Below are 24,405 nucleotides of genomic sequence, written 5' to 3' on the forward strand. Positions count from 1 at the left end.
AATGTCACATAGATGAAGGTGTAATGAGATGAATGACAAACACTAACTTCACTTAACAAAGGTTATTCAGCACTTGCACATACAAGAACGCGGAGCAAACTGCCTCCGGCCAGACCACATACGGTCTTTACAGAACATTTCAGTACAGTGATTCTTGACATTTGTGGATGCTTCTAAAATGTACTCGAACTGAATAAAGAAATTAAAATTTTACAGTTCAGGTGAGTTTTGAACTCACTGCCCTCGATGCAACAGTCTAGTATCATAACCTCTACACCACAGTGACTGTGCTACTCACATTCTTCTGCGACAATATTTTCGTTGAATTGGGAAGTTGATGGACGCCCAGAATAAGGTTTGTCCTCAGTTGACATGTCGCCATTTTTAAATAGAGCAAACCATTCGTACACTTAGTTTTTCCCATGGTGGCAACTTGATAAGATATTTTCAACATTAAAACAATTTCAGCAGCATTTTTAGCAAGTAGAAAACAAAATTTCACAGCTGCGTGTTGTTCACTTAAATTTGCCATAATAAAAAATGAAACAAAAACAAAACATTGCTAACAAAAACAATCACTGCTAATGAACAGAACATTCCAGGTCTACAACACAGGTGGCACTGAACTGGCAATGAGCTGCACTATACATACCAAGCGGCAGAAATGCATACTGCGTAAGCTTTGCCCACAACGTTATTCTGGTTGTTTTTGGGTATCCTCTTGTATGTGTGAGTTATCTTTTTTTGAAAATGGATTTGGCCTAAAGCTAAATAGTGTAAAAGTCTTTTCATTGTGCCGTCTGCAACTCAGTGGGTCATCTATATGGTAAACTGCAATCTATCCTTTTTCTTGTATTGTAAAAATTTTATTATTTTTCTTTCGTCTGACTCGGCACTTCTTTTTAATGATCCTGGTTACAACTTAATATTAAGTCATTGGTGCTTCCCTGTTTGAGTTTTATATTCTGTCCCTCAATATTTCTATTCTAAGTGAAATGAAAATTATATACATCATATGTAGCATCAATTTTCATCATCATGACTACCATCTTTAAAACTGATCATCTTGTAAACTGTTGTTAAGTGATATAAATGGAGCATCCAGTCCTTGATTATTGCTGTGCTGAGAACTGGGTGTATAGCAATGATTAGGTTTGATAAAATCTTTTTTGAATTCCCTTAAAGATGGACTTTAGTCTGCCATTATACCATGTCATACAGTTTTTTCATATGAAGATAAAAATTGAAGCTCGTGAGGGATAAGGACAAAAAGTACACATAAGCTGTTTGAATCGTATTTATATTTTCATTACAGTCCACTGTCTCATGTTATGAGAACTGTCTCCTAACTGCCAGTCGAAGGTGTTACGTATAAATGATGATTATGTCCAATATATGGTGAGCATTTGAAGACAAGGAAGGAGTATAGTAATTTAGGTTCAGAGTAACTCTATTGCAGTAATTTTTACAGGCAGATCTACTTTATAATTAAAACATGGCACAATATAAAAGCCTTGTTTCTTACAGAAAGAGAAATGAAATCATCAGAGGAGACAGTAGAAAATTGTTCATAAAATGTACGCAAATATCACACTTGTGCATTCATCACAAAGATATTGTGACTGTTGATTCACTTTTAAACAGAAGAGAGAAGTTCTTTCAGTAGCGTGATTGTTTTGGCATTCAGTCAATAGTAGTATGTACGGTTGCAGGCATCACAAAGGTTTGTGAACTGTCAGTTTTTTGAGGTGTGATTAGCATACATTATTGAATTACCATTTCATTGGAGAAAACAGCGATTTGTAACAGTTTTGTGGAAAGTAATAGACAAAAAAGGATCTTTAAAAATATTGTGAAGTACAATACAAAAGGTTTCTTTTTTTTAAAAAAAAAAATTAAGGTATCACCATACAGCGGAGGTGCTGAGTCACAGATGGGCACAACAAAAAGACTGTCAAACAAGTAAGCTTTTGGTCAAAACGGCCTTCATCGGAATTAGATAACGCTCTCTCTCTCTCTCTCTCTCTCTCGTTGCCAGTGAATTGCAGCCATAGCTGCAATAATAAATGGTAACACAAAATGGAATGTAAAGAATTGGTTTAAGGTTTATTCCAGTGAATGTATTTTTGGCTGGAAGTTTACTTTTTTTGACAACCTTATTTTTGTGCTTATCTGTGACTCAGCATCCTTACTATATGTTGAGTAGCAAACTGTCTTTTTCAAAATACTGTAATTACTACTTTACTATTTCAGAATGTCGCTTTATAATTTTTTCATTGAAAAAAAAAGTTTTAATGCAGATATTATTTGTATGCAGAAATAAATTGTGAAGTTGAATTGCAGACAGGCACAATGAAAATATGTACGACTATGGTTTCTGCCAAAGCCTTCTTCAAAAAAGAAAGGAGAAAAAACGCATATACACAATACATTTCATACTCCAGCCTGACTGCAACTGTTACATTGAATGAAAGCAGCAATCAGGAGTGGTGCGGTGAAGAGGGAGGGATAGAAAAGTGTGGGCAGGGAAAGAGGAGTGTGCTGACTGTTGGTGCATGCAGGGACAAGAAGGCGGCAGGATAAGGTTGCCAGGGGCAGCATCGGGAGGCTGTGAGCGGAGGAGAGGAGCAGAGAGGGGAAAACATTGGCGGGTGCATTGGCAGAGAGTGAACACAATGCTGGTGAGGGGATGCAAATTGGGAAGAGGTTATAGGATAGTGGGGGTGGAAATTGTTGGTTGGAGGGTGTGGGGACAGTAGGTTATTGTAGGTTAAGGCGGATAATTTTGAGAGCGGAGAATGTGTTTTTACGATAACTCCCATCTGTGCAGTTCACAAAAGCTGCTATTGGAGGCAACTATCCAGATGGTTCAGGCTGTGAAGCAGCAGTTGCAGTGTAGGATGTTTCGTTAAGCTGCAGGTTGTGCTACAGGGTGGTCCACTTTGCTCTTGGCCGCAGTTTGGCAGTAGCCCTTCATCCTTGTAGACAGATGGTTGGTAGTCATACCAATATAAAACACTGTGCAATGACAGCAGCAGAGCTGAAATATGACATGACTGCTTTCACAGTTGGCCCAGCCTCAGATGGAGTAGGATAAGTCTGTGACGGGTGGAATAGGAATTGCTGGGCGGGTCAATTGGGCAGATCTTTCACCTGGGTCTCCAACAGGGATATTACCTCCGTGGCAAGGGGCTGGGATTGAGAGTGGCATATAATTGGACTACGATGTTGTGGAGGTTGGATGGATGATGGAACACCATTTTAGGAATGGTGGGAAGGATCTTGGGTAGGGTGTCCCTCATTTCAGGACATGATGGCCCTGGCTAGGTACATGGTTCAGCTGTTCCAGTCCGGTGTGGTATTGCCGTATTGGGTGTCGAAGAGGGTGTTCCTACTCAGTTGGTTCGTGTGATTGGTGGGGTGATTGGGGCTGTTTGGGGGCCTGGCACAGGAGCTCATTTGTGAATTCCCTAGCTAGGGAATACTTCTCATTGCTGATAAGCTGTTGCCAGGTGCCCAGGCTATATGGGAGGACTTTTTTTGGGGTGTGAAAGGGATGGCAGCTGTCAAAATTTACATGGAGGAGTCATACTGTTGATAAAGGCCTTCCACCAGGTAGTCATTGCAATTCATAACGACAGCGGTGGAACTTTTGTCTGTAGGTAGGATGATTAGGTGAGCATCTGTTTTGAGGCTATATATTCTTCTGCTGAAATGTTAGTGTTCATAGGGAAAGGGCTTGGGGAAGTATTGTGTAGCCAAGTTGAGGTAAGAAATTCCTGGGAGCTTTCCAGGGGGTGGTTAGGAAGGTGGGGTGGGAGAGGGAGGGGGGAAGATGATCATGGTTGAATGGTGGTATAAACTGGTAGAGGCAGTCTCAGTGATGGGATTAGGTTGGCTTTGGTTGGAGAGATTGGTGACATGAAAGCATTTCCTTTGCAGGAATCAAGAAAAGGAGCATGCTTAAATTTTGGTGTAGTGCTGAAGGTGAGGTGGCTGGATAGGACTGAAACTGAGATTTTTGTTGGAAATGTTAACAGCAGTGTTCCAGGATTGTCTAAGCTCTTGATCAGGTAGAGTATTGGTAGGGTGTTTTGGGGGAGGTGGCAAGTTTAAAAGGTCACTTAGGCAGGGTCTAGGTGCTACGAGGGTTTTGAGGAGGAGAAGGAACACTGTAGGTAGGATAATAGTACCCCCAAGAACCAGCTACATAGGAGTGCCCCCCTTTGTCATCCAATAACACCTCTGACTGGAACAGCTGAACAACATCCTTTGTCAGAGCTTTTATTACCTGACATGATGCCCTGAAATGATCCCTTTGGAAAATTCAGGTGCAAGATCTGTCCAATCCACACAACCAGCACTCCCCATTCCACTCTTGTCACAGCCTTATCCTACCCCACCAGAGGATGGTTCACCTGTGAAAGCATCCATGTCAGATACCAGGTCTGCTGCAGTCATTACACAGTTATATTTTTATATTGGTATGACTACCAACCAGCTGTCCATCAGGATGAATGGCCACCACCAAACTGGGGCCAAGAGCAAAGTAGACCCACCCTGTGGTACAACATGCAGCTGAACATAACATGCTAGATTTTAATGGCTGCTTCATAACACAGGCCATCTGGATCCTCCCCTCCAGCACCAGTTTTCCTTCTCCCGACCTCCTCCCAGACAGCACTCTTCTCTTCCCCCATCCTTACTATGCTGTCCCTCGCTGTTGCCAGCCTCACTCTTGATGGCTACTTTTCTTAGACCTAACAGTAGCAGTGGGGCTAAAATGGCTGGAGGTAGCAGTCATGTGTGCCTGCTTGTTTGAGTGTCTCTGTGTATTTCTCTCTTTTCTGAAGAAGGCTTTTGTTGAAAGCTCGCTGTGTAACATTATTTTCGTTATGCCTGTCTGTAACTCAACATGTGTTCTCAATGGAATCTTTCCATTTATAATTGTTGATATTCCAACCTGGATTTTCCACTGTTTGATTTTGCAATTAATTGTAAGTTATCTGCTGGAAAGGGATGGGGATAATTTTCTACTGACAACACTGTTTATTTCTTACATCTAATGAAAAACATTCAATGGGCTGTGCAATTTAGTGCCACTAAAGTATGAGATACCGTAAATTAGAATTGCGTGGTCTTGTCCAACTGTTAACATTTTATACTGACCCTCTCTCTTTCTTTTTTTCTTTACTTTCAGGTGAAATCAGTGAAATCTGGCTCAATATTTTGGTCCTGTATGACTGCACTATCATATTTTTATATGGTGAGTATTAAGTTGTATCATTTACATCAGTTTTTTTTTAATGATTTTATTATACCATTAATAGTATTAGGCCTGAGCCCATCATCAGATGCTAGCATTGGCTTCTTGCAAGTTCCACATTTGTATCTTCCTGAAAAGTCCTCCTTTACATATAATAGGACAGAGGTTTAACTTTCTTTTACAATTCATACTTGTCACTGAACTAGTAATGGTATAATTAAATCATTTACAGAAAACTTGTGGCTGGTTGCGGTATAGCCTGCAATGTAATTTACAAAACAGCTGTTGTGTTCTCCAACAAAAATGAAGATAAAGTTAAGCTTATTGTTTTTCTATGATGAAGAACTTTGTTTTAAATCTGTAAGGATTACTGAATTAAAGCATTATATTGGAAGAAATTGATTTAATATATTGAAATAGTATTAAACTTTGATGTAGGCTACTTATTTCATTTAACTTTACTTTTTGTGATCATTTGTTTTATTTAACTTAATTAACTGGGTGGAAGTGGAATGTTTGAAACTTATCTAACATCAGGCATACAGAAAAACAAAGTTTTTGGTTGTCTTCTGAAGAAATACTTTTAACGGAAGATAAGAATAGTGTTTTACCAATACTAGGCAAGCTTTCTCTGAAAACCCTACAGTAGAAAAAAATCAGCTGATTCAACTTATTTTTACCAAGTCTATATTGAACAAAATAGTTTTGATGTGATTTGTTATACAAAACCAGTTAATGAAAAATACAGCCAAATTGTAAGACTGGAATACTGAATGCTGTGATTGCATTCATTGCAAAATCCTTGACATTATCAGAGTTTTCAATTTCTGGTGAATCTGTTCCTGATTTTTCTTCTAGAGCTGCACTAGACATTTCCAGAGGTTCTCCAAGTTCAATGAATTTTGCCAGCTGACGAGTCAGACTTTGGGGAGCAGGATAAATGCTGTGAAAAGGGGGCATGGTAAAAATTTACATGTGATCAACAGAGAGACTCTGTGTCAGGAAAGCATGAACTGAAGTTTTCCAAAATCAAAGTTTTATCTGTGATGAAGAACTACTGTCCACGGTGATGTGGAAAAGCCATGGGGATAATTTTAGCAGCAAAAAGATGCCACAAAGCATAGTGATACATGGACAGCACTCTACAGAACTGATAGATCAAGCTTATCTTTGATTGATGATAGTTCAGTAGTTAAGTTTTATCGTTGAGAACGATTATCTCTGCTGATCACGTGTAAACTTATACCATGCCCTTCCCTCTGACCCTCTAATTGTTTTTCACATTGTTTATGGCTCTCTCCAATGTCTGACCCATCAGTTGGCAAGACTCAGTGGAACCAAGAGCTCCTCTGAAGAAATCCAGCACAGCTCTGCACAAAGCGTCAGGAATGAAAAAGTTTCAGGGACCAAGATCCTACAACCCAGAAAATCAACCAGCAGCAGAGACATCTGGTCTTGGAAGACTTCATTGCATGTTTAGAATTCTTGTTAAGTTTGACTGTCACAGGTAAGAACAAAGAACTGTAATTGTAACTTTAGAAATACACAAATGGGTGTTCCATACTTTAGACTTTGAATTAGCATTGGAAAGATGAAAAATACAAATGTAAATTCAGGCAAAAATGGAGGAAAGTGGTCTGAGTCATGATTATTTTAAGTGAAACAAATTATTGGTAAAATTTGGAATCATCAAGATAACAGAATTCTTAATGAGCTTCTGATGTGATATGAGTACAAGAGAATTTTCAGCCATCATTTTATTGGTCTTTGCTTGCATGCTTTACAAGAGAAAGGTGTGGGTGTATTTTTAGTGTTTTCAGCAGCTATGTGTATTATAAATACATAATTATGGCAGTAGAAATATAAGTTTGTTTTTGTCCATGTAGCTGACCTTTGAAAAGTTTGATGATTTTTGTTTTCATGTCATACAGTTGTACATGTGGGCCAATTTTGCAGTAACTTAAGATACTAGATGACCAGGATTGAAATTCACATTAGTGATCCTGATTAGGCTTTCCCATGTTTCCCAAAATTTCTAGAGGCTAATGTTGGGATGGTTCCTGAAATAACACAACAGCTGATTTTATTCCCCTTTGTGGTCCAATGCAAACATAAGGTCTGTTTCTAATGAGTTTGAGACCATTAAAATGTGGAACTCTAAGCTACTTTCCTTTCTTTTGAGAGTCCCTCTCAACCTTTTGTGCACACCCTTTGCTCCCCTCTGCCCATCACATATAAGTGTAGTACATAATGTGATGACCATATCTTTTTTTTTTTTGTTCTGAGTATTTATTTTTTGATTACTAATATTTAAGTCTTCATCTTCAGTATTTAATGTTTTTTTCTGTTACACAACAATTTCCATGTTTGCAGGTTTCAGCTTGGGGTGGATACGTTTTTATTATAAACCTAATACCTCTTCACGTTTTTGCTTTACTGTTAATGGGGCGATACTCAAATCGCCTTTTCACAAGCTACACAACATTTTACATCTTGGGGCTTATCCTTAGTATGCAGATACCATTTGTTGGCTTTCAGCCAATTCGTACTAGTGAACATATGGCTGCTACAGGTCTGTGGATTGAATTTAATATTTTCATTAACTTACAGTCAGTAAATAATGTCTGAATTTGAGAAAATGATTTGATTGATTACTTCTTTCAGGTGTATTTGCTCTCTTAATGGCAGTTGCATTCTTGAAATACCTGCAGAGTATTCTGTCAAAGGCAGAATTCAAATATTTCTTCACTGTGTCTGCCCTGGCATCTGCTGGAATTGTTTTTCTAACAGTAGTAGGTCTCACTTACGCAGGAGTAATTGCTCCTTGGAGCGGAAGGTAATCATTGAAGGAAGTAATTGCTTCTTTGTTACAAACTATTTTCCCATAAATTTATTGTTAATCATTTTGTGTTGAGAGTTTGATATTTGTGTATTCTGACTGATAGTAATTACTGTGATATTTGGATGCATTTTTTTTCAGTTTGTATCAGTCAGTTATTTTTAATAGTGTTGTGTTCTCCCTCCCTCCCCCTCCCTCCCCCCTCCCCCTTCCCTGTCCCCTCTCTCCTTTGAACTCAGTTATAAATAAGGAGTTGCTCAAGCAACTGCTACAGTCAGTTGTGCAGGACAATAGAACTTTTTACATACAACGGAAGAAAGTGTGGTTCATAGTTTTGGTTATGACTAATACCATGGAGAATAATTCATGTTATTGAAATGGCTGATGGATCCTTAAAGCCTATAGGGAAGCTACCAGTGTGCTGTAGAGCATGCAGTTAAACAGGAATAACACTAAAGTATATCAGAATTGCTGATTTTGTATGGCATTATCATCTTTTAGTAATACACTGCATTGACATATTGTGACATGCTTTCAGGGTTTCAGGTTCATAAATATCAGAAGATAGTAATGCCATGCTCAAATAGATAATCATTATCACTTCTTTGACATTAGGATAATAAACTCTATGCCTCAACTAAGTCATCATTTGCCAGGAATACAGTCCGCAGGATGAGATGCAAGGGCTAGAAAATGAGTGATGTCACTGACTGGTGACAAGTCATTGAAAAATAATGGTAATTCCAGTTGCAAAATAATTTTAGATGTCATAGATGATTGTATTATGAGAAGTAAGTGCCAGGAATGTTATAAAATTCAAAAAGGAAAGTCAGTACATCTGCAGGTATACACGGTGAATCACTGTGTACTGTGTGGCAAAGGATACTTTGTATTTACAGAATGTTAATATTTCTTCACATTCTATTCAGGGAGGAATGACTTACTAGACACCAGTTCGCAAACTGTTACATGTTGATATGTCAGTATTGAAATGACAATATCAAATTCCAGTATTTTTATTTTGCATTATATTTTTTTGACAATTTTAAATAAATATTTGAAATAATTGATTTGGAATTGTAGTGGTACAGTAATTTTACTTTCACTGTGTGAAGGAGTCTTACTACTTTTTGAGGTCTCATCATGTCCAGTCTTTCCCTTTGACTGTGAGATGCAAATATAGGTGGCACAAATTAGTCTGATTGCACTGGGGGTTGGCAGTATCAATGGAATAACAAAATTAGCTATGTGGAGAAATAGCACATGAATTGGTTTTAAAAACAATTTTTAACACAATTAGTGTGCTATTTCTTCACATCAGCATTCTTCAAAAGCAGTTGCTGAAAATGATGTACAAAAATCTAAATGAAAAGATTGGTGTCTGGTGTGGGTGGAGACATGAGGGGAAATGCTGACATAATTGGCACTTGGCACTACAACAGAAACTGCAACATTTAACTTCACTACATGACTTTGACATTACAGCTGCTAGGTCACTGGTGTTGGCAGAAATGAAAAAACAGGCACAGTTGACAAGTTCTGGACAAATCCGATTTGTGATGAAACTGAACCACAGGCCTGTCGGACATCTTTTACTGTGTCACTTACATGCAGTTACCATTGTTACCAAAGTGGTTATCATCAAGCGTGAACATTCATTGTTTTCCTTTCAATTCTTGCAGTAAGGGGAATAAGCAGACTGCTAGATTGTTGATTTACTGAGTATCTATTAATAAATCAATACTTAAAATACAGCTCTAAAACCATCAGTATATTTACAATGTGCAGCCAATATTTTTGTAGGCTGTTAAATCAATATTTTTTTCTGTAGATATATCTATATTCAATACTTTTCTTCATTATATCAAGAACTGATAATGGTATTTTTTTAAATATCAATATATCAGATTTCCGATATTTTGTAAAAAAAACAACAGTCCTAGTGCATACGTGCCCAACCCCTCCCCCTCCTCCAATGTGTATAATTATGTTGTGCGGGCTGAATGCACAATGTAATTGTGTGTGTGTGTGCACGCATGTGTGTGCGCATGCAGCTGGTCTTGGTTTAGCTGTGATAGTTCTGTGTGTTTCAACTTTACAGTCACATTACCAACAGTCAGCTTGGGCAGCTTTAGAAGGGGTGAAATTCTCCTGATAAATTTGTTGCTAAGTTGGCATCCAATAACTAGTCCATGTTCGAAGTCACTGAGCTGTGCTTACCATCCCATTCTGTTGTTAATGCTTCTCTGCTGACAACACCATGCTCCCTGTCATCTGTTACACTGGCAGGTCTGCTTTTGTGACATCTAGTGTCATTTCTGCAGTACATAGAGGTGTCTTGATACTTTTGATCAAACATGTGTGTGCACTGTAGTTCAAAAAACGATTCTTTCCAAAAGCTAGAAAAGTTTTCATTCATGTTTGTGTGTCTGTCGATGACTCAACACTTATAGTATCTGGTGAGTTGTTACCTTTACTCCTAAATTATTTTAATTCTGCCAATACTAAATAATCTCGACAGGCAGTTCAACTACCCTATTTGTAACTGAAATGCAGCTTTAATTTTGCAGGTTCTATTCGCTATGGGACACCGGATATGCTAAAATACATATTCCCATCATTGCCTCAGTGTCAGAACATCAGCCTACTACGTGGTTTTCCTTCTTTTTTGATCTCCACATACTTGCTACTATGTTTCCTGTTGGGTTGTGGTATTGCATAAAAAATGTAAATGATGAAAGAGTATTTGGTAAGAAAAAACATTTTAATTAATGAGAGACACTAATGTCTTTACAATATTATACAGAATGTTTTAATAATGATCCTGCTTCATGTTCCAGTTGTTCTTTATGCACTTAGTGCTGTATATTTTGCTGGTGTTATGGTTCGTCTTATGCTCACACTGACACCTGTTGTTTGTGTCCTGAGTGGAATCGCTTTTTCTCAACTTCTCGAGTTGTATCTTAAAGAAGAGGAAAGTCCACATGTCTCCTACAGTGACAGTGAAGATGACAGCAATGGTGACAAAAACAGTCGCAATATGTATGATAAGGTATGTTAAAAGTTTGTTCAGAAAATAAAGGTAAATATTGTATTGTGTTACTACCTCTCCACTACACTCAAGACAAACTTCTAGCTTAAACCTTGCATTGTGTATCCCAAATTTTTTGAAAGTGTGACCACTGCCATGTGGTCTCAAAATTTCAAAATAGCTCACATGAAAGAACAATCTGGTTACATGAATTATTTCTTATGCTGAAAACAATAGTAGTTGAAAGAACACCAATTGATAGCCGCTTCTATGTGCATGCTTTAACCCAGTCAAGAATATTTTAATGGTTTAAGACTTCCAAAAGAAGATTAGTGGAACTCTGTGGAAGATGGCAAATGTTCAGATAAATAATTATCATTCACAACTCCAGTAATGATTGCAAAAATGTGGAAAGTGAACCACAATGATAGGAGGCAGATAACCAACAGTTTTGTAATGTTGTTGACATGTTATATGAGTCACATTCTACAGACTTCACATGAATATTTCACTCTGGTTAATATAGAAAAAAAAGAGCCAAATTTGGCAAAAAATAACATTAAACTAAGCAAAAATGAACATCAAATTCAACAAAAAATAACAATGCATTTTTGAAAAAATAACACCAAATTTGACTGAAAAACACCAACTGTGGCAAAAATATAGCACCACATTTGACAGAAAAAAACAAAAAACACCAAATTCGGCAACATACAAAACAATTTTTTCATGTCCTTTGTTATTAAGCGTATATCATTAATTCAGTTCTTTGTATTTAATGGCTTGACAGGTCATCTTTTTACTCTGGTTTCTTTGTTTATTCAGTGGAGATGGCATCATATTAAATAACTGCTTTGTCTGCAGCAATATCACAATAAAGCTTATTCATAGTATCAGAAATGTAGCACTCATTCATCCATAGCTCAAGAATTATAAAATTTTTGTAGAATTATACATTCAAGAATCTTCATTATTTGATTGTTGACAGTGGAAAAGACTTATTCAATTACATAAAAATGTTTTTGCATTGTGCATCCACCTTATGGCAGTGATTGATTTCCACCTGGCAGTTTATTTACAGTAAAGAAGAAACATAAATTCCATCAGCTGCAATTCGGAACTAGCCATGGGAGAAATATGGATTGTAAATTTCAAGTATTTCTTGCACGTTAATTGCAAAAAAAAAAGACATTCACTAGAAGTAATGCCCTCTTGTAGTATCTGTAGAGAAAATATGTCACAAAGAGTCAAAAGATACAAACACCCAGAAAGACATTGCAATGCTAGCTTTCGGAACCAGAGTCTCTTTGTGGCAGAAGAGTAGAAAGATTTGGAGGAAAACAGATGTAGAAAAAGTAGCACAACCCTGGCTTGGTGGATATTTCCTGTTCAGAATGAGAGCAAGAAATGTACTGTTGATGCTGCACAAAATTTGAAAACCTGAGTCCGTTGAAGTGGCAGAGAAGGTTGTGGAAAAATCAGAGATGGGTGCAAGTACACCAAATATGAGTTTTCACATATGCCTCTTTCTTTGTGAGAATAAATATTTTCAGTAATGGAACTGCTGGTGGTAGTGTTTAGACTGTGCATAAGATTAGTCTTACAGAACCATAAACTAAGTAAATGCCGTTCTGTCTAAATTCTCAGTTCCTCAAAGTTTCACATATGGGAACTTTCCTGACAACATGCCCTGTTTTTCATCCTCACCTGCTCTCAGTTAGTAGTAATTTTTTATACCATTTTTTTCTTTCTGTTAACCTTTCCTTTTAATTTTGAATAATTTTTCTCTGTATTATTTTCTTCTACTTAGTTTTCCCCTTCTTTTAGCATAGAGACAACTCTACAGTAGTATAACAGCCAAGTATCTTTTTGAGGACTGATGACACAGTGCAGTGTTCTTTGAAAGACAAGAAAATTTGCAAGGAACAACTGTTTTGGACTTCTGCACTTCTGCCATTTTTCCCTTTCTTGTGTATATGTCTCACACAAAATTAAAAGCTTATGGAGGTGGATACCTATTGCCTGGGGCAGTACCCTGACAGTTGGTAAAGGTCACCTCAGGACCAGTGTCGTCTCACTTGACTACTTCCTGCTTTTTTTTCCTTATTCGCACTTGATTTGATGTGACTGAATGCCCCCCCTCCCCATAAACAATGGACCTTGCTGTTGGTGGGGAGGCTTGCATGTCTCAGCGATACAAATAGCCATACTGTAGGTGCAACCACATCGGAGGGGTACCTGTTGAGAGGCCAGACAAACGTGTGGTTCCTGAAGAGAGGCAGCAGCCTTTTCAGTAGTTGTAAAGGCAACAGTCTGGATGATTGACTGATCTGGCCTTGTAACACTAACCAAAATGGCCTTGCTGTGCTGGTACTGCAAACGGCTGAAAGCAAGGGGAAACTACAGCTGTAATTTTTCCCCAGGGCATGCAGCTTTACTGTATGGTTAAATGATTATGGCATCCTCTTGGGTAAAATATTCCGGAGGTAATAATCTCCCATTCGGATCTCCAGGCGGGGACTACTCAGGAGGTCGTCGTTATCAGGAGAAAGAAAACTGGCGTTCTACTGATCGGAGCGTGGAATGTCGGATCCCTTAACCAGGTAGCTAGGTTAGAAAATTTAAAAAGGAAAATGGATAGGTTAAAGTTAGATATAGTGGTAATTAGTGAAGTTTGGTGGCAGGAGGAACCAGACTTCTGGTCAGGTGAATACAGGGTTTAAATACAAAATGAAATAGGGGTAATGCAGGAGTAGGTTTAATAATGAATAAAAAATAGGAGTGCGGGTAAGCTACTACAAACAGTATAGTGAACGTATTATAGTGGCCAAGATAGACAGGAAGCCCATGCCCACTACAGTAGTACAAGTTTATACGCCAACTAGTTCTGCAGATGACAAAGAAATTGAAGAAATGTATGATGAGATAAAACAATTATTCAAGTAGTGAAGGGAGCTGAAAATTTAATAGTCATGGGTGACTGGAATTCAGTAGTAGGAAAAGGGAGAGAAGGAGACGTAGTAGGTGAATGTGGATTGGAGGGAAGAAATGAAAGAGAAAGCCGCCTGGTAGAATTTTGCACAGAGCAAAACTTAATCATAGCTAACACTTGGTTCAAGAATCATGAAAGGAGGTTGTATACATGGAAGAAGCCTGGATATACTAGAAGGTATCAGATAGATTATATAATGGTAAGATAGAGATTCAGGAACCAAGTTTTAAATTTAAGACATTTCCAGGGGTAGATGTGGTCTCTGACCACAATCTATTGGTTATGAACTGTAGATTAAAACTGAAGAAACCGCAAAAAGGTGGGAATTTAAGAAGATGGGACCTGGATAATCTGAAAGAACCAGAGGTTTAGAGAGCTTCAGGGAGAGCATTAGGGAACGATTGACAAGAATGGGGGGGAAGAAATACAGTAGAAGAAGAATGGGTAGCTTTGAGAGACGAAATAGTGAAGGAAGCAGAGTATCAATTAGGTGAAAAGATGAGGGCTAATAGAAATCCTTGGGTAACAGAAGAGATATTGAATTTAATTGATGAAAGGAGAAAATATAAAAATGCAGTAAATGAAGCAGACAAAAAGGAATACAAACGTCTCAAAAATGAGATCGACAGGAAGTGCAAAATGGCTAAGCAGGGATGTAAGGGACAAATGTAAGGATGTAGAGGCTTATCTCACTAGGGGTAAGATATACTGTCTACAGGAAAATTAAAGAGACCTTTGGAGAAAAAAGCACCAGTTGCATGAATATCAAATGCTCAGATGGAAACCCTATTCTAAGCAAAGAAGGGAAAGCAGGAAGGTGGAAGGAGTATATAGAGGGTCTATACAAGGGCGATGTTCTTGAGGACAATATTATAGAAATGGAAGAGAATGTAGATGAAGATGAAACAGGAGATATGATACTGCGTGAAGAGTTTAGCAGAACACTGAAAGACCTAAGTTGAAACAAGGCCCCGAAAGTAGACAACATTCCATTAGAACTACTGACAGCCTTGGGAGAGCCAGGCCTAAGAAAACTTACCATCTGGTGAACAAGATGTATAAGACAGGTGAAATACCCTCAGACTTCAAGAAGAATATAATAATTCCAATCCCAAAGAAAGCAGGTGTTGACAGATGTGAAAATTATTTAACTATCAGTTTAATAAGCCACGGCTGCAAAATACTTACGCAAATTCTTTACAGATGAATGGAAAAACTGGTAGAAGCCGAGCTCGGGGAAGATCAGTTTGGATTCCGTAGAAATGTTGGGACACATGAGGCATTACTGAGCCTACGACTTATCGTAGAAAATAGATTAAGGAAAGGCAAACCTACATTTCTAGCATTTGTAGACTTAGAGAAAGCTTTTGACAATGTTGACTGAGATACTCTCTTTCAAATTCTGAAGGTGGCAGGAGTAAAATACAGGGAGCAAAAGGCTATTTACAATTTGTACAGAAACCAGATGGCAGTTATAAGAGTCAAGGGACATGAAAGGGAAGCAGTGGTTGGGAAGGGAGTGGGACATGGTTGTAGCCTATCCCCGATGTTATTCGATCTGTATATTGAGCAAGCAGTAAAGCAAACAAAAGAAAAATTCGGAGTAGGTATTAAAATCCATGGAGAAGAAATAAAAACTTTGAGGTTCGCTGATGACATTGTAATTCTGTCAGAGACAGCAAAGGACCTGGAAGAGCAGCTGAATACAATGGACAGTGTCTTGAAAACAAGATATAAGATGAATGTCAACAAAAGCAAAACGAGGAGAATGGAATGTAGTCTAATTAAATCGGGTAATGCTGCAGGAATTAGTTTAGGAAATGAGATGCTTAAAGTAGTAAACGAGTTTTGCTATTTGGGGAGCAAAATAACTGATGATGGTCGAAGTAGAGAGGATATAGACTGTAGACTGGCAGTGGCATTTCTGAAGAAGAGAAATTGTTAACATTGAGTATAGATTTAAGTGTGAGGAAGTCGTTTCTGAAAGTATTTGTATGGAGTGTAGCCATGTATGCAAGTGAAACATGACGATAAATAGTTTAGACAAGAAGAGAATAGAAGCTTTTGAAATGTGGTGCTACAGAAGAATGATGAAGATTAGATGGGTAGATCACAAAATTATTGAGGAGGTACTGAACAGAATTTGGGAGAAGAGAAATTTGTGGCACAACTTGACTAGAAGAAGGGATTGGTTGGTAGGGCATGTTCTGAGGCATCAAGGGATCACCAATTTAGTATTGGAGGGCAGTGTGGAGGCTAAAAATCATAGAGGGAGACCAAGAGATGAATACACTAAACAGATTCAGAAGGCTGTAGGCTGCAGTAGGTACTGGGAGATGGAGAACCTTGCACAGGATAGAGTAGCATGAAGAGCTGCATCAAACCAGTCCCTGGACTGAAGACGACGACAACAACAACAACAACAACAACAACAACAACAACAACATTACTGAATGGGCTATAAGTGACACAAATGACACGGTTGGTGGTGGAGTTATGGGAATATATTTTAGGCCATTGCAGAGAGGGGAAACATGAGAAAACAAATGCTGATGTGATCCACCATCAGCATTACCAGCGCAACTTACAATGTTTAGCTTCACCATGCAGTTATGATAGAATTACTGGTAGGTTGCGGCAGCAATGGAAAAACAGGACAGTTGATACGCAGTGCTCCAGACCTACCAATATGCGATGTACCTCTTATAATTCAGTCTCATCTTTTTGCATATGTTTCTGATGTACTGTATTCAGTAACAGTATCATTCATCAATCTTAAATTCGAGCACTAAGTCTCGAAGAGTATACTCAATTAGAATCAAGGAAACATCAGCCATTTCCGAATAGTGAGCTCTTATTGGCCAGCAACTGGTTACACCACTCAACAGCCACCACACCACACTAACACATACAATGAGCTTGCCTGCTGGATGTGTGAAGAGGGGGAGTGGCCCTTCAGTGACAAACTGCGTTTAGGGGTGGTACTGTTTTGTGACGTTCTGAAAATATACTTTTCGTGCAGCTCACGTGCTATGGCAGAGACGTTGTATGGATTTTTGCAATAGAACATTTTAAAGACTTGTGTTCAAATCGGACAAGACACAGTTGCAATAACTACACACGCTATTGACGTATATACTTCGCACCAGCCATTATAGGTAATAAAGATTGGCAGCAGTGATAAAAGGCATGAAGCAAAACTGTAACATCTGAGCTTCTTTTAACTTTAGATTTTACACAGTGTACATAAATTCTCTGAGCCAACTTCAGATAAGCTTGTGACGCCATTGGGGGAAGTAAACTCATTTTTTTCACGTGTCTGTTCTTCTCCTTGAGAGAAGGAAAACACACACTGCACATGTTAGATTCCAATGCCTTTCTCTGTACTTCAGTTTTCAGTTTAGTTCACCATTTTCGTCAATTATTTCTTTTTTCTAAGTGAGCACAGTGGAAAGCTCTCTCAAAATTGTGTGTTTTGATGTATTATTTGTCACTGTAGAATGTCAGAAAGTAGCCCAGTTACCTTGTACCCAGTTATCATTTTTAATTTTTGACTAGCTTTTACATACTGTACACATCTGTGATTTTTTAAGGACTGATGAAATTCATTATCACAAAATATTGTACAAACATTTTTGTACATCTAATTTCCTTCACTTATACAGATTTTATAGAATGTATTGGAGAAAATTATAGAAAATTATATTTTTAATATTACATGCCAATCACACATGTTTTTCCTGATATTTTGGGGGTTTTAATGTTATCCTCAGTTCTGCATTTTCCTCAATTTTATCTCTTATATGGGCAGACCACACAAAAACATAAAATACGGGTTTCTCTGCATTGTCACATTCTTGTGTCAGTGTATCTATCTCCGAAATCATAACACATTCAGAACAGACAGACAAATGTTTTGCCAACTAAGATTATTTATTTAGTTTAAGCTGTGCTGTTAAAACCCATCCTGAACACAACTTTGTAATTTGTAACATTCAGAAGAGAAAAAAAAGAAAAATGTGACACCAAAGATTATTAATTTCATTTTTGTCAACAAAACAGATGTATAAAGGGTGTTCAATAAGTAATGCAAAACATTATTTTTCGAAAGCAGTTTGCTTTTATTCAGGATACCTTTACGCAGTGTTATTCCCCATTCATTTGGCTACAAAACCCTACTTTTCGATGTAATCTCCATTCGATGCGATGGCTTTACGCCACCATACTGTAAGGGCCCGTATGTCCACATGGTACCACTCTTCTTGTCAGTGTCATAGCCAACGTCTTGCTGCATCAGTAACCTCACCAACATCCATGTTCTGCTTCCCGTGAGGTGCATCCTTCATTCGGACAAACATATGGAATTCGGAAGACATGAGATCCGGCGTGTAGGGTGGATGAGGAAGAGCAGTTCTGTGAATTTTTGGTAGCTGCTCATGGGTGCGCTGTCTTGCTTTGTTATGTAAAAGTGGAAGTTCACAATAATATGAAAAGGATAGTTGTTATTCACCATATAGCAGAAATGTTGAGTCACAGGTAGCCATTAGAAAAGACTGTCAGAGAGTGAGCTTTCTGCCAACAAGGCCTTCACCAAAAATAGGAACACCCCCCCCCCCCCCCCACATACACACGTGGAAATTAAACTCACACACACATGGCCACAGTCTCTGGCAGCTGGAGCCAGACTGTGGGCAGCAGTGCATGATGGGAGAGGCAGCCAAGTGAGGGGGGGGGGGGGGGGGGGGGTAAGGAGGAGGTTGGGGCAGGGAGGGGGAGGGATAGCAGGAGGGTGTGCGGGATGATAAAGAGCTGCTAGTGGGAGCTTGCATTTGCATTTTTGTGGCTGCAAACATGCTGAAGCTGTTTCTTCAATTTTCGGAGGGTAGCACAGCTGTGTGCATCTGGTCAGCACAAGTGAGATCAGACAGATTTGCACAACTTGTTGTGATGATGACAGATGCATCCAACGACTCAATGTGCTTTTGTTCATTGCCAGGTCTCGGTAGACATTCTGCAAGCAACTGTTAATATCTGCATGATGCCCTGGTTTTCTGCCAAAAGAAATTCAATGGCAGCTCTCTGGTTGGGGTGTAAGTCCATTAGAGATGCCACTTTGTGGGCTACATATAGTGCCACCACCTATCGGAACTTCATGAAACTATAGGGTCTGAAGTTGGAATATTCCACTATGTCTCACAACCAATTCCAAATTTTTTTCGACTGAAATTGGCTGAGAAAAAAAGAAAGTTGCTTTACTTCTTGAATGCCCTTTGTATTGCAACCTGAGTTAGGCTTCAGCCAAAGCTGGGGATCGGATGGCACCACAACCAGGTATTTTAGCTTTTAACAGTATTACATATTAGTATTGTTACTGACCGCGTAGAGTAGCTGCTGAGTCGCAGACAGGCACAATGAAAAAATTGTTAAACATTTAAGCTTTTGGACAAAAAAGTCCTCCTTCAGAAATAGAAAACACATATACACACAAGCAGAACTCACACATTGTCTCTGGGCTTTGTGGCCTGACTCAGTCTGCGTCTGAAGAGAGCAGTAATTTGCAGTGGGTGGTGGGGGTAAGGAGGAAGCATGGGTTTGGGAAAGTGAGGGAAAGCAGGATGGGTGTGGAGGAATATGATGTGCTGCTTGCGAGAGCATGCAGGTTGTAGTGAAAACGGGAGAGCACTGCTAGGTGCAGAGTTGGGTGGCTGTACACTGTACTGAAGGGAGAGGTCAAGAGGTAGAGATGGGGAAAAGACTATTGGTGTGTTGGTAGAATAGAAGGCATGTATATTGCTCGAGTGGAAGCAAGGAAGGGGATTTATAGGTGAAGGACGGGTACTACCATAAGAAGTGGGCAGAGGAGGCTGCACACTGTGCTGGAGGGGAGGAGTGAGAGGTAGAGGAGCACAAAAGACTGCAGGTGCCTTGGCAGAATAGAAGGGTTATGTAGTGCTGCAGTGGAAGAAGGGAAGGGGATGGGTAGGTGGAGGAAGGGACTAGGGAAGGTTGAGGCTTGGCGTGTTAAAAGAACAAACAATATGTTGTAGGCAGAGTTCCCACCTAAACAACTCAGAAAACTAGTGGGAAGGAAGGATCCAGATGGTGCAGATTGTGAAGCAGTCAATCAAGTGAAGCTCATCACACTGGGCAACATGTTCAGCAACTGGGTGGTCCAGCTGTCTGTTAGCCCCAGTTTGGTGGTGGCCATTCATGCAGACAGCCAGCTTGTTGATTGCCATGCTCATGTAGAAAGTAGTACAGAGATTGCTCCTTAGTTTGTAGATCACATGGCTGTTGTTTTCTCAGGTAGCCCTGCCTTTGATGGGATAAGAGATGCATGAGATGGGACTGGAGTAGGTGGTAGTGGGAGGATGTAGGTGGTAGTGGGTAGGATGTAGGAGAGAGGTCTTGCATTGTGTATATTGCAGGGATATGAACAATGAGGCAAGAGATTGGAAGGAGGGTGGAGAGGTGATAGACAAGGATGTTGGGTAGATTCGGTGGGTGGTGGAATTGTAGAGTCGGTGAGTGGCAGAGTGCCACTGTGAGGAGGGTAGTGGGTAAGGTAATTCAAACTTCAGGACGTAATGAGAATAGTCATACCCATGATGGAGAGGGGCATTCAGTTGCTCCACTCCTGGATAGTACTGAGTCACAAAAGGAGTGCTCTTTTGTGGTCAGACAGTGGACATGTGGGAGGTGGTAGATGATTGAAAAAACAAGGCACTGGATACCTTTTTCCGAATAAGGTTGGGAGAGTAATAGCAGTCTATGAAGACCTGATTGAGATCCTTGGCGTATTTGGAGGGGGACTGCTTGTCTCTGCAGATGCAATGACCACAGGTGGCTGGGCTGCGTGGAAGACACTTCTTGGTTGGTGTGGAGTGGGTGGGAGCTGTCGAAGTGGAGGTATTGGTGGTGGTTGGTAGGTTTGATGTGGGTGGAGGTAATGGTGTAGTCATTCTTCAGGTGGAGGTCAACATCGAAGATCATTTGGGGTAAGATGCACTAGGTGAAGCTAATGGGAGAGAAGGTGTTGAGGTTCTGGAGGATTGTGGATTGTATGTCCTCACACTTGATATAGATCACAATGTCATCAACAAATTTGAACCACCAGAGGAGTTTGGGATCACGTGTGGTTAGTTAAGATTTCTCTAGATGGCCTGTTGATAGGTTGGCACAGGATGGTACCTCGTGGGTCCCATTGTTATATCTCAGATTTGTATATAGGTAATAAAATGTCGTGACTAGGGCCTCCCATCGGGTAGACCGTTTAGTGCCTTCAAAGGAGAAGTAATAATGGATACAGTATGTCATGATGATCGAGGAGGAGGTTGTAGTTGAGGGAATTTGTGAATGGTGGTGAGGCAAGGTTCGATGTTAGGAAAGTCTGGAAAGTTAACGGGATAATCTGGGTACAGTGGAGTGTGCTTGGATGTAGGAGTAAACTGAATCAGACGGGGTTCAGTATTGATTGTGGATTGTGTCTAACTGGTAGGGTTGGTGGCAAAAAAGTGTTTCCACTGTATGTATCAGGAGAAGGAGGGAACGTCTTTAAAAAGTCCAGCACGATTGAAATTGGGAATGGGACAAAAGGAATGCCTTTGGAAAGGGCTGATACTTCTGTGTGACTAAGGCTTTTGGAGGTGCTTAGAGTCTGTTTAGGTTCTGGATTGTGTGATGGCATGGGGGGAGTGAGGCTAGCTTTCACTTTCATTCCAATCTAACAACTACCCATTTTTTTTTTTTTTTTTTTTTTTGGGGGGGGGGGGGGGGGCAGTCAAATATTTTTGACAGTGAAGATTATAAATTAAATTGCTGCTCATTTGACTCACAAAAATTTAAGTTGTGCTATAAGGTCCCAACCTAACTGCAACCTTGTAATTTGTGTCATATTCAGGAGAAAAAAAAGTCAAATATTTGTGGCAACAGTGAAGAAGGGAATGGTTTCTAACTGAATGATAGAAATTCATTGCCTTTTTTTCTCAACTCTCTTTGTTTACGAGAAAGTATCATTCCACTGCGTACTCAAAATTGATGAATTGCCAACCTGTGAGCCATAGAGAATCACTGCTGTGGCTGCTACTGGCCCGATATAGACTTTCACCTTGGAGATTTGTTGAATTACTCACATTAGTGCAGGAGAGCACTGTTTGTATGTTTGACTGGGGAGCATTCAAATACAAACCATGCTTTCTGTGCAATAACAACTCATCCTCCTGGAATACAGTTCTGCTACTGATCTGTGTTCCACTTTGATTCAGCTGTACATAATGGATGTCTGGTAATACACTGCAAGATTCCCTCAGCTGTGTGTGTTGTTACTTCCTTTGAGAGTAAAATTGATAATATCATTTTCTTATGTATCAACAAGTCAAGCTCATTTAAAGATAGACTTTGTGATTCATTTCTGTCATGTTTTAATAATTAAATAATTAAAAATACAGTGTGAGATTGGTCATGTTCTGACCATGAATACTAGGTTTTAAATCACAATTGCCAGTATTTTATTTTGTTTATTTACTTGCCACTGATGATGTATAATTGCCAGGTAGAATTAATTTGTTAGCTGTTACTCTGGCTTATGGATTCAATCATTAACTTTCAAAATGTTGGAGGGGAAACCCCATTGACATCTGCAACTGTATATGGGTACATTGAGCAGAGTCTTAGAAGTTAGAGAAAGCATTCTCAGAAGTGCAAGATCCAAACATGTATTTTCATTACCTAAAGACTGCTTTCAGAAGACACTCAGTCCAGAAACTTTCGATGAAATTATACAAGAGTAATTTTGCAGTAAAGAAGTATTGTGTTCTTTTTTTTTTCCTCCATTGTAAAGTCAAATTGCCAAAGCTTACAACTTCCTTTATGTATAAACCTATGGCATACTATGCTAATAATAATAATAATAATAATAATAATAATAATGGTGACAGTGGACCACTTTAATGACGTGCACATCATTGATGATGATGATGATGATGATGATAACGCACTACCATGACCGCAGGAGATAAAATCTCAGACCCCACTGGGAATCGAACTCGGTCTCCTACATGGCAGTCAGTCAAGTTGATCACTCAGTTATGGAGGCTGACATAATAATAAAATAATAATAAAAATAACAACACTGTCCCTCAGGTTTGGGTGTCTAACTCCTTTTAAGTGTACACTGTATTCAGATCTGTGTCAATTTTCTTATTGCGCAGGATGCCAAACCCCAGTAAAAAGGAATGGAATGCTATATGTGCCATTCATTGTTAGCTGTATTATTGTGTGAAATACTTGGAAACAAATAGCAGTTATTTGTTTATTAAACATCTCTAGAAATTTGGAATTTCTTGTGTATGCTTGTATGTCAAAATTAGTAGAGTAGCAGTATGATAGTTACCTATGTCTAAAGTGAATTGTATTTAAAGGCAGGAAAATTAAGGAAGATGAAGCATGAACAGCAAAGAGAATCTGATGGCCTCGGAGTCAACATACGCAGTATTATTATTGTTGCAATTCTGATGTTGCTGATGATGTTTGCAGTACATTGCACATGGGTAACTAGCAATGCCTATTCTAGTCCCAGTATTGTATTGGCGTCTTATGGTCATGACGGGTGAGTTCAGATTTAGATTTATTCTGCACACTCATTTTGGTTCATGTTTGTGTTTCATCTTTTTAATGTAACTAGAACTTCTAGCTGGACTGTACATATTTTTATTTGTTGTTTTTTACTTAACAAAAGTATGAAGTGATGTGTTTAATACTGAAAGGCAGGAAAATTTTTGTGAAAAATTGATATTATGGAGTATTTTATCAAATGTTTTATGTAGCAGGTGCATGCAATAGCCAGTTTGCTAAATAGGCAGAATTAACTCATGGAATACAGAGTGGCTAACATTTATATGAGGTACCATCTATCATGCACTTTACAATGGCTTGTGCTGAGAGTTTATGCAGATATAGTAAAAATCCTTCAATAGCCTTTTTATGGATTTTTTGAAAATATTTTTGTGTTGCTTGTGGTATTAAAGAATAAATTTGAAACATCTTATAAGATTTGTCTGTAACAAAAGTATCAAACTTTGATCCAGAAAGCAAGTCCTACGTCTAATTGATTTACAGTATTATTTATAAGGTGCCAAACAGTCCTGGGTAGAACTGAGGGGCTGTCATTGTTTGGAGGTACATGTATGTAATCCGGGTACACAGTGAAATCTGCATGCCACAGTAACGTAGCACATGACCTGAGGAGCCAAAAAGAAGACTGTGCAGCCCATCCCCAC

General features: G+C 39.0%; 1 protein-coding gene across 1 annotated transcript in view; it reads left to right on the forward strand.

Moving 5' to 3' along the window:
* LOC126343623 (dolichyl-diphosphooligosaccharide--protein glycosyltransferase subunit STT3B) overlaps positions 1 to 24,405 on the forward strand; it is an 89,141-nt gene that overhangs the window by 32,459 nt on the left and 32,277 nt on the right. Inside the window, exons 4-9 of the mRNA XM_050001953.1 lie at positions 5,201 to 5,266; positions 7,640 to 7,838; positions 7,931 to 8,102; positions 10,676 to 10,854; positions 10,946 to 11,157; positions 23,548 to 23,735. Of these exons, the coding sequence (XP_049857910.1) occupies positions 5,201 to 5,266; positions 7,640 to 7,838; positions 7,931 to 8,102; positions 10,676 to 10,854; positions 10,946 to 11,157; positions 23,548 to 23,735 (1,016 nt within the window). The remainder of the gene's footprint in view (positions 1 to 5,200; positions 5,267 to 7,639; positions 7,839 to 7,930; positions 8,103 to 10,675; positions 10,855 to 10,945; positions 11,158 to 23,547; positions 23,736 to 24,405) is intronic.

The sequence above is a fragment of the Schistocerca gregaria genome, chromosome 1, assembly GCF_023897955.1.
Source record: "Schistocerca gregaria isolate iqSchGreg1 chromosome 1, iqSchGreg1.2, whole genome shotgun sequence".
Taxonomy (NCBI): domain Eukaryota; kingdom Metazoa; phylum Arthropoda; class Insecta; order Orthoptera; family Acrididae; genus Schistocerca; species Schistocerca gregaria.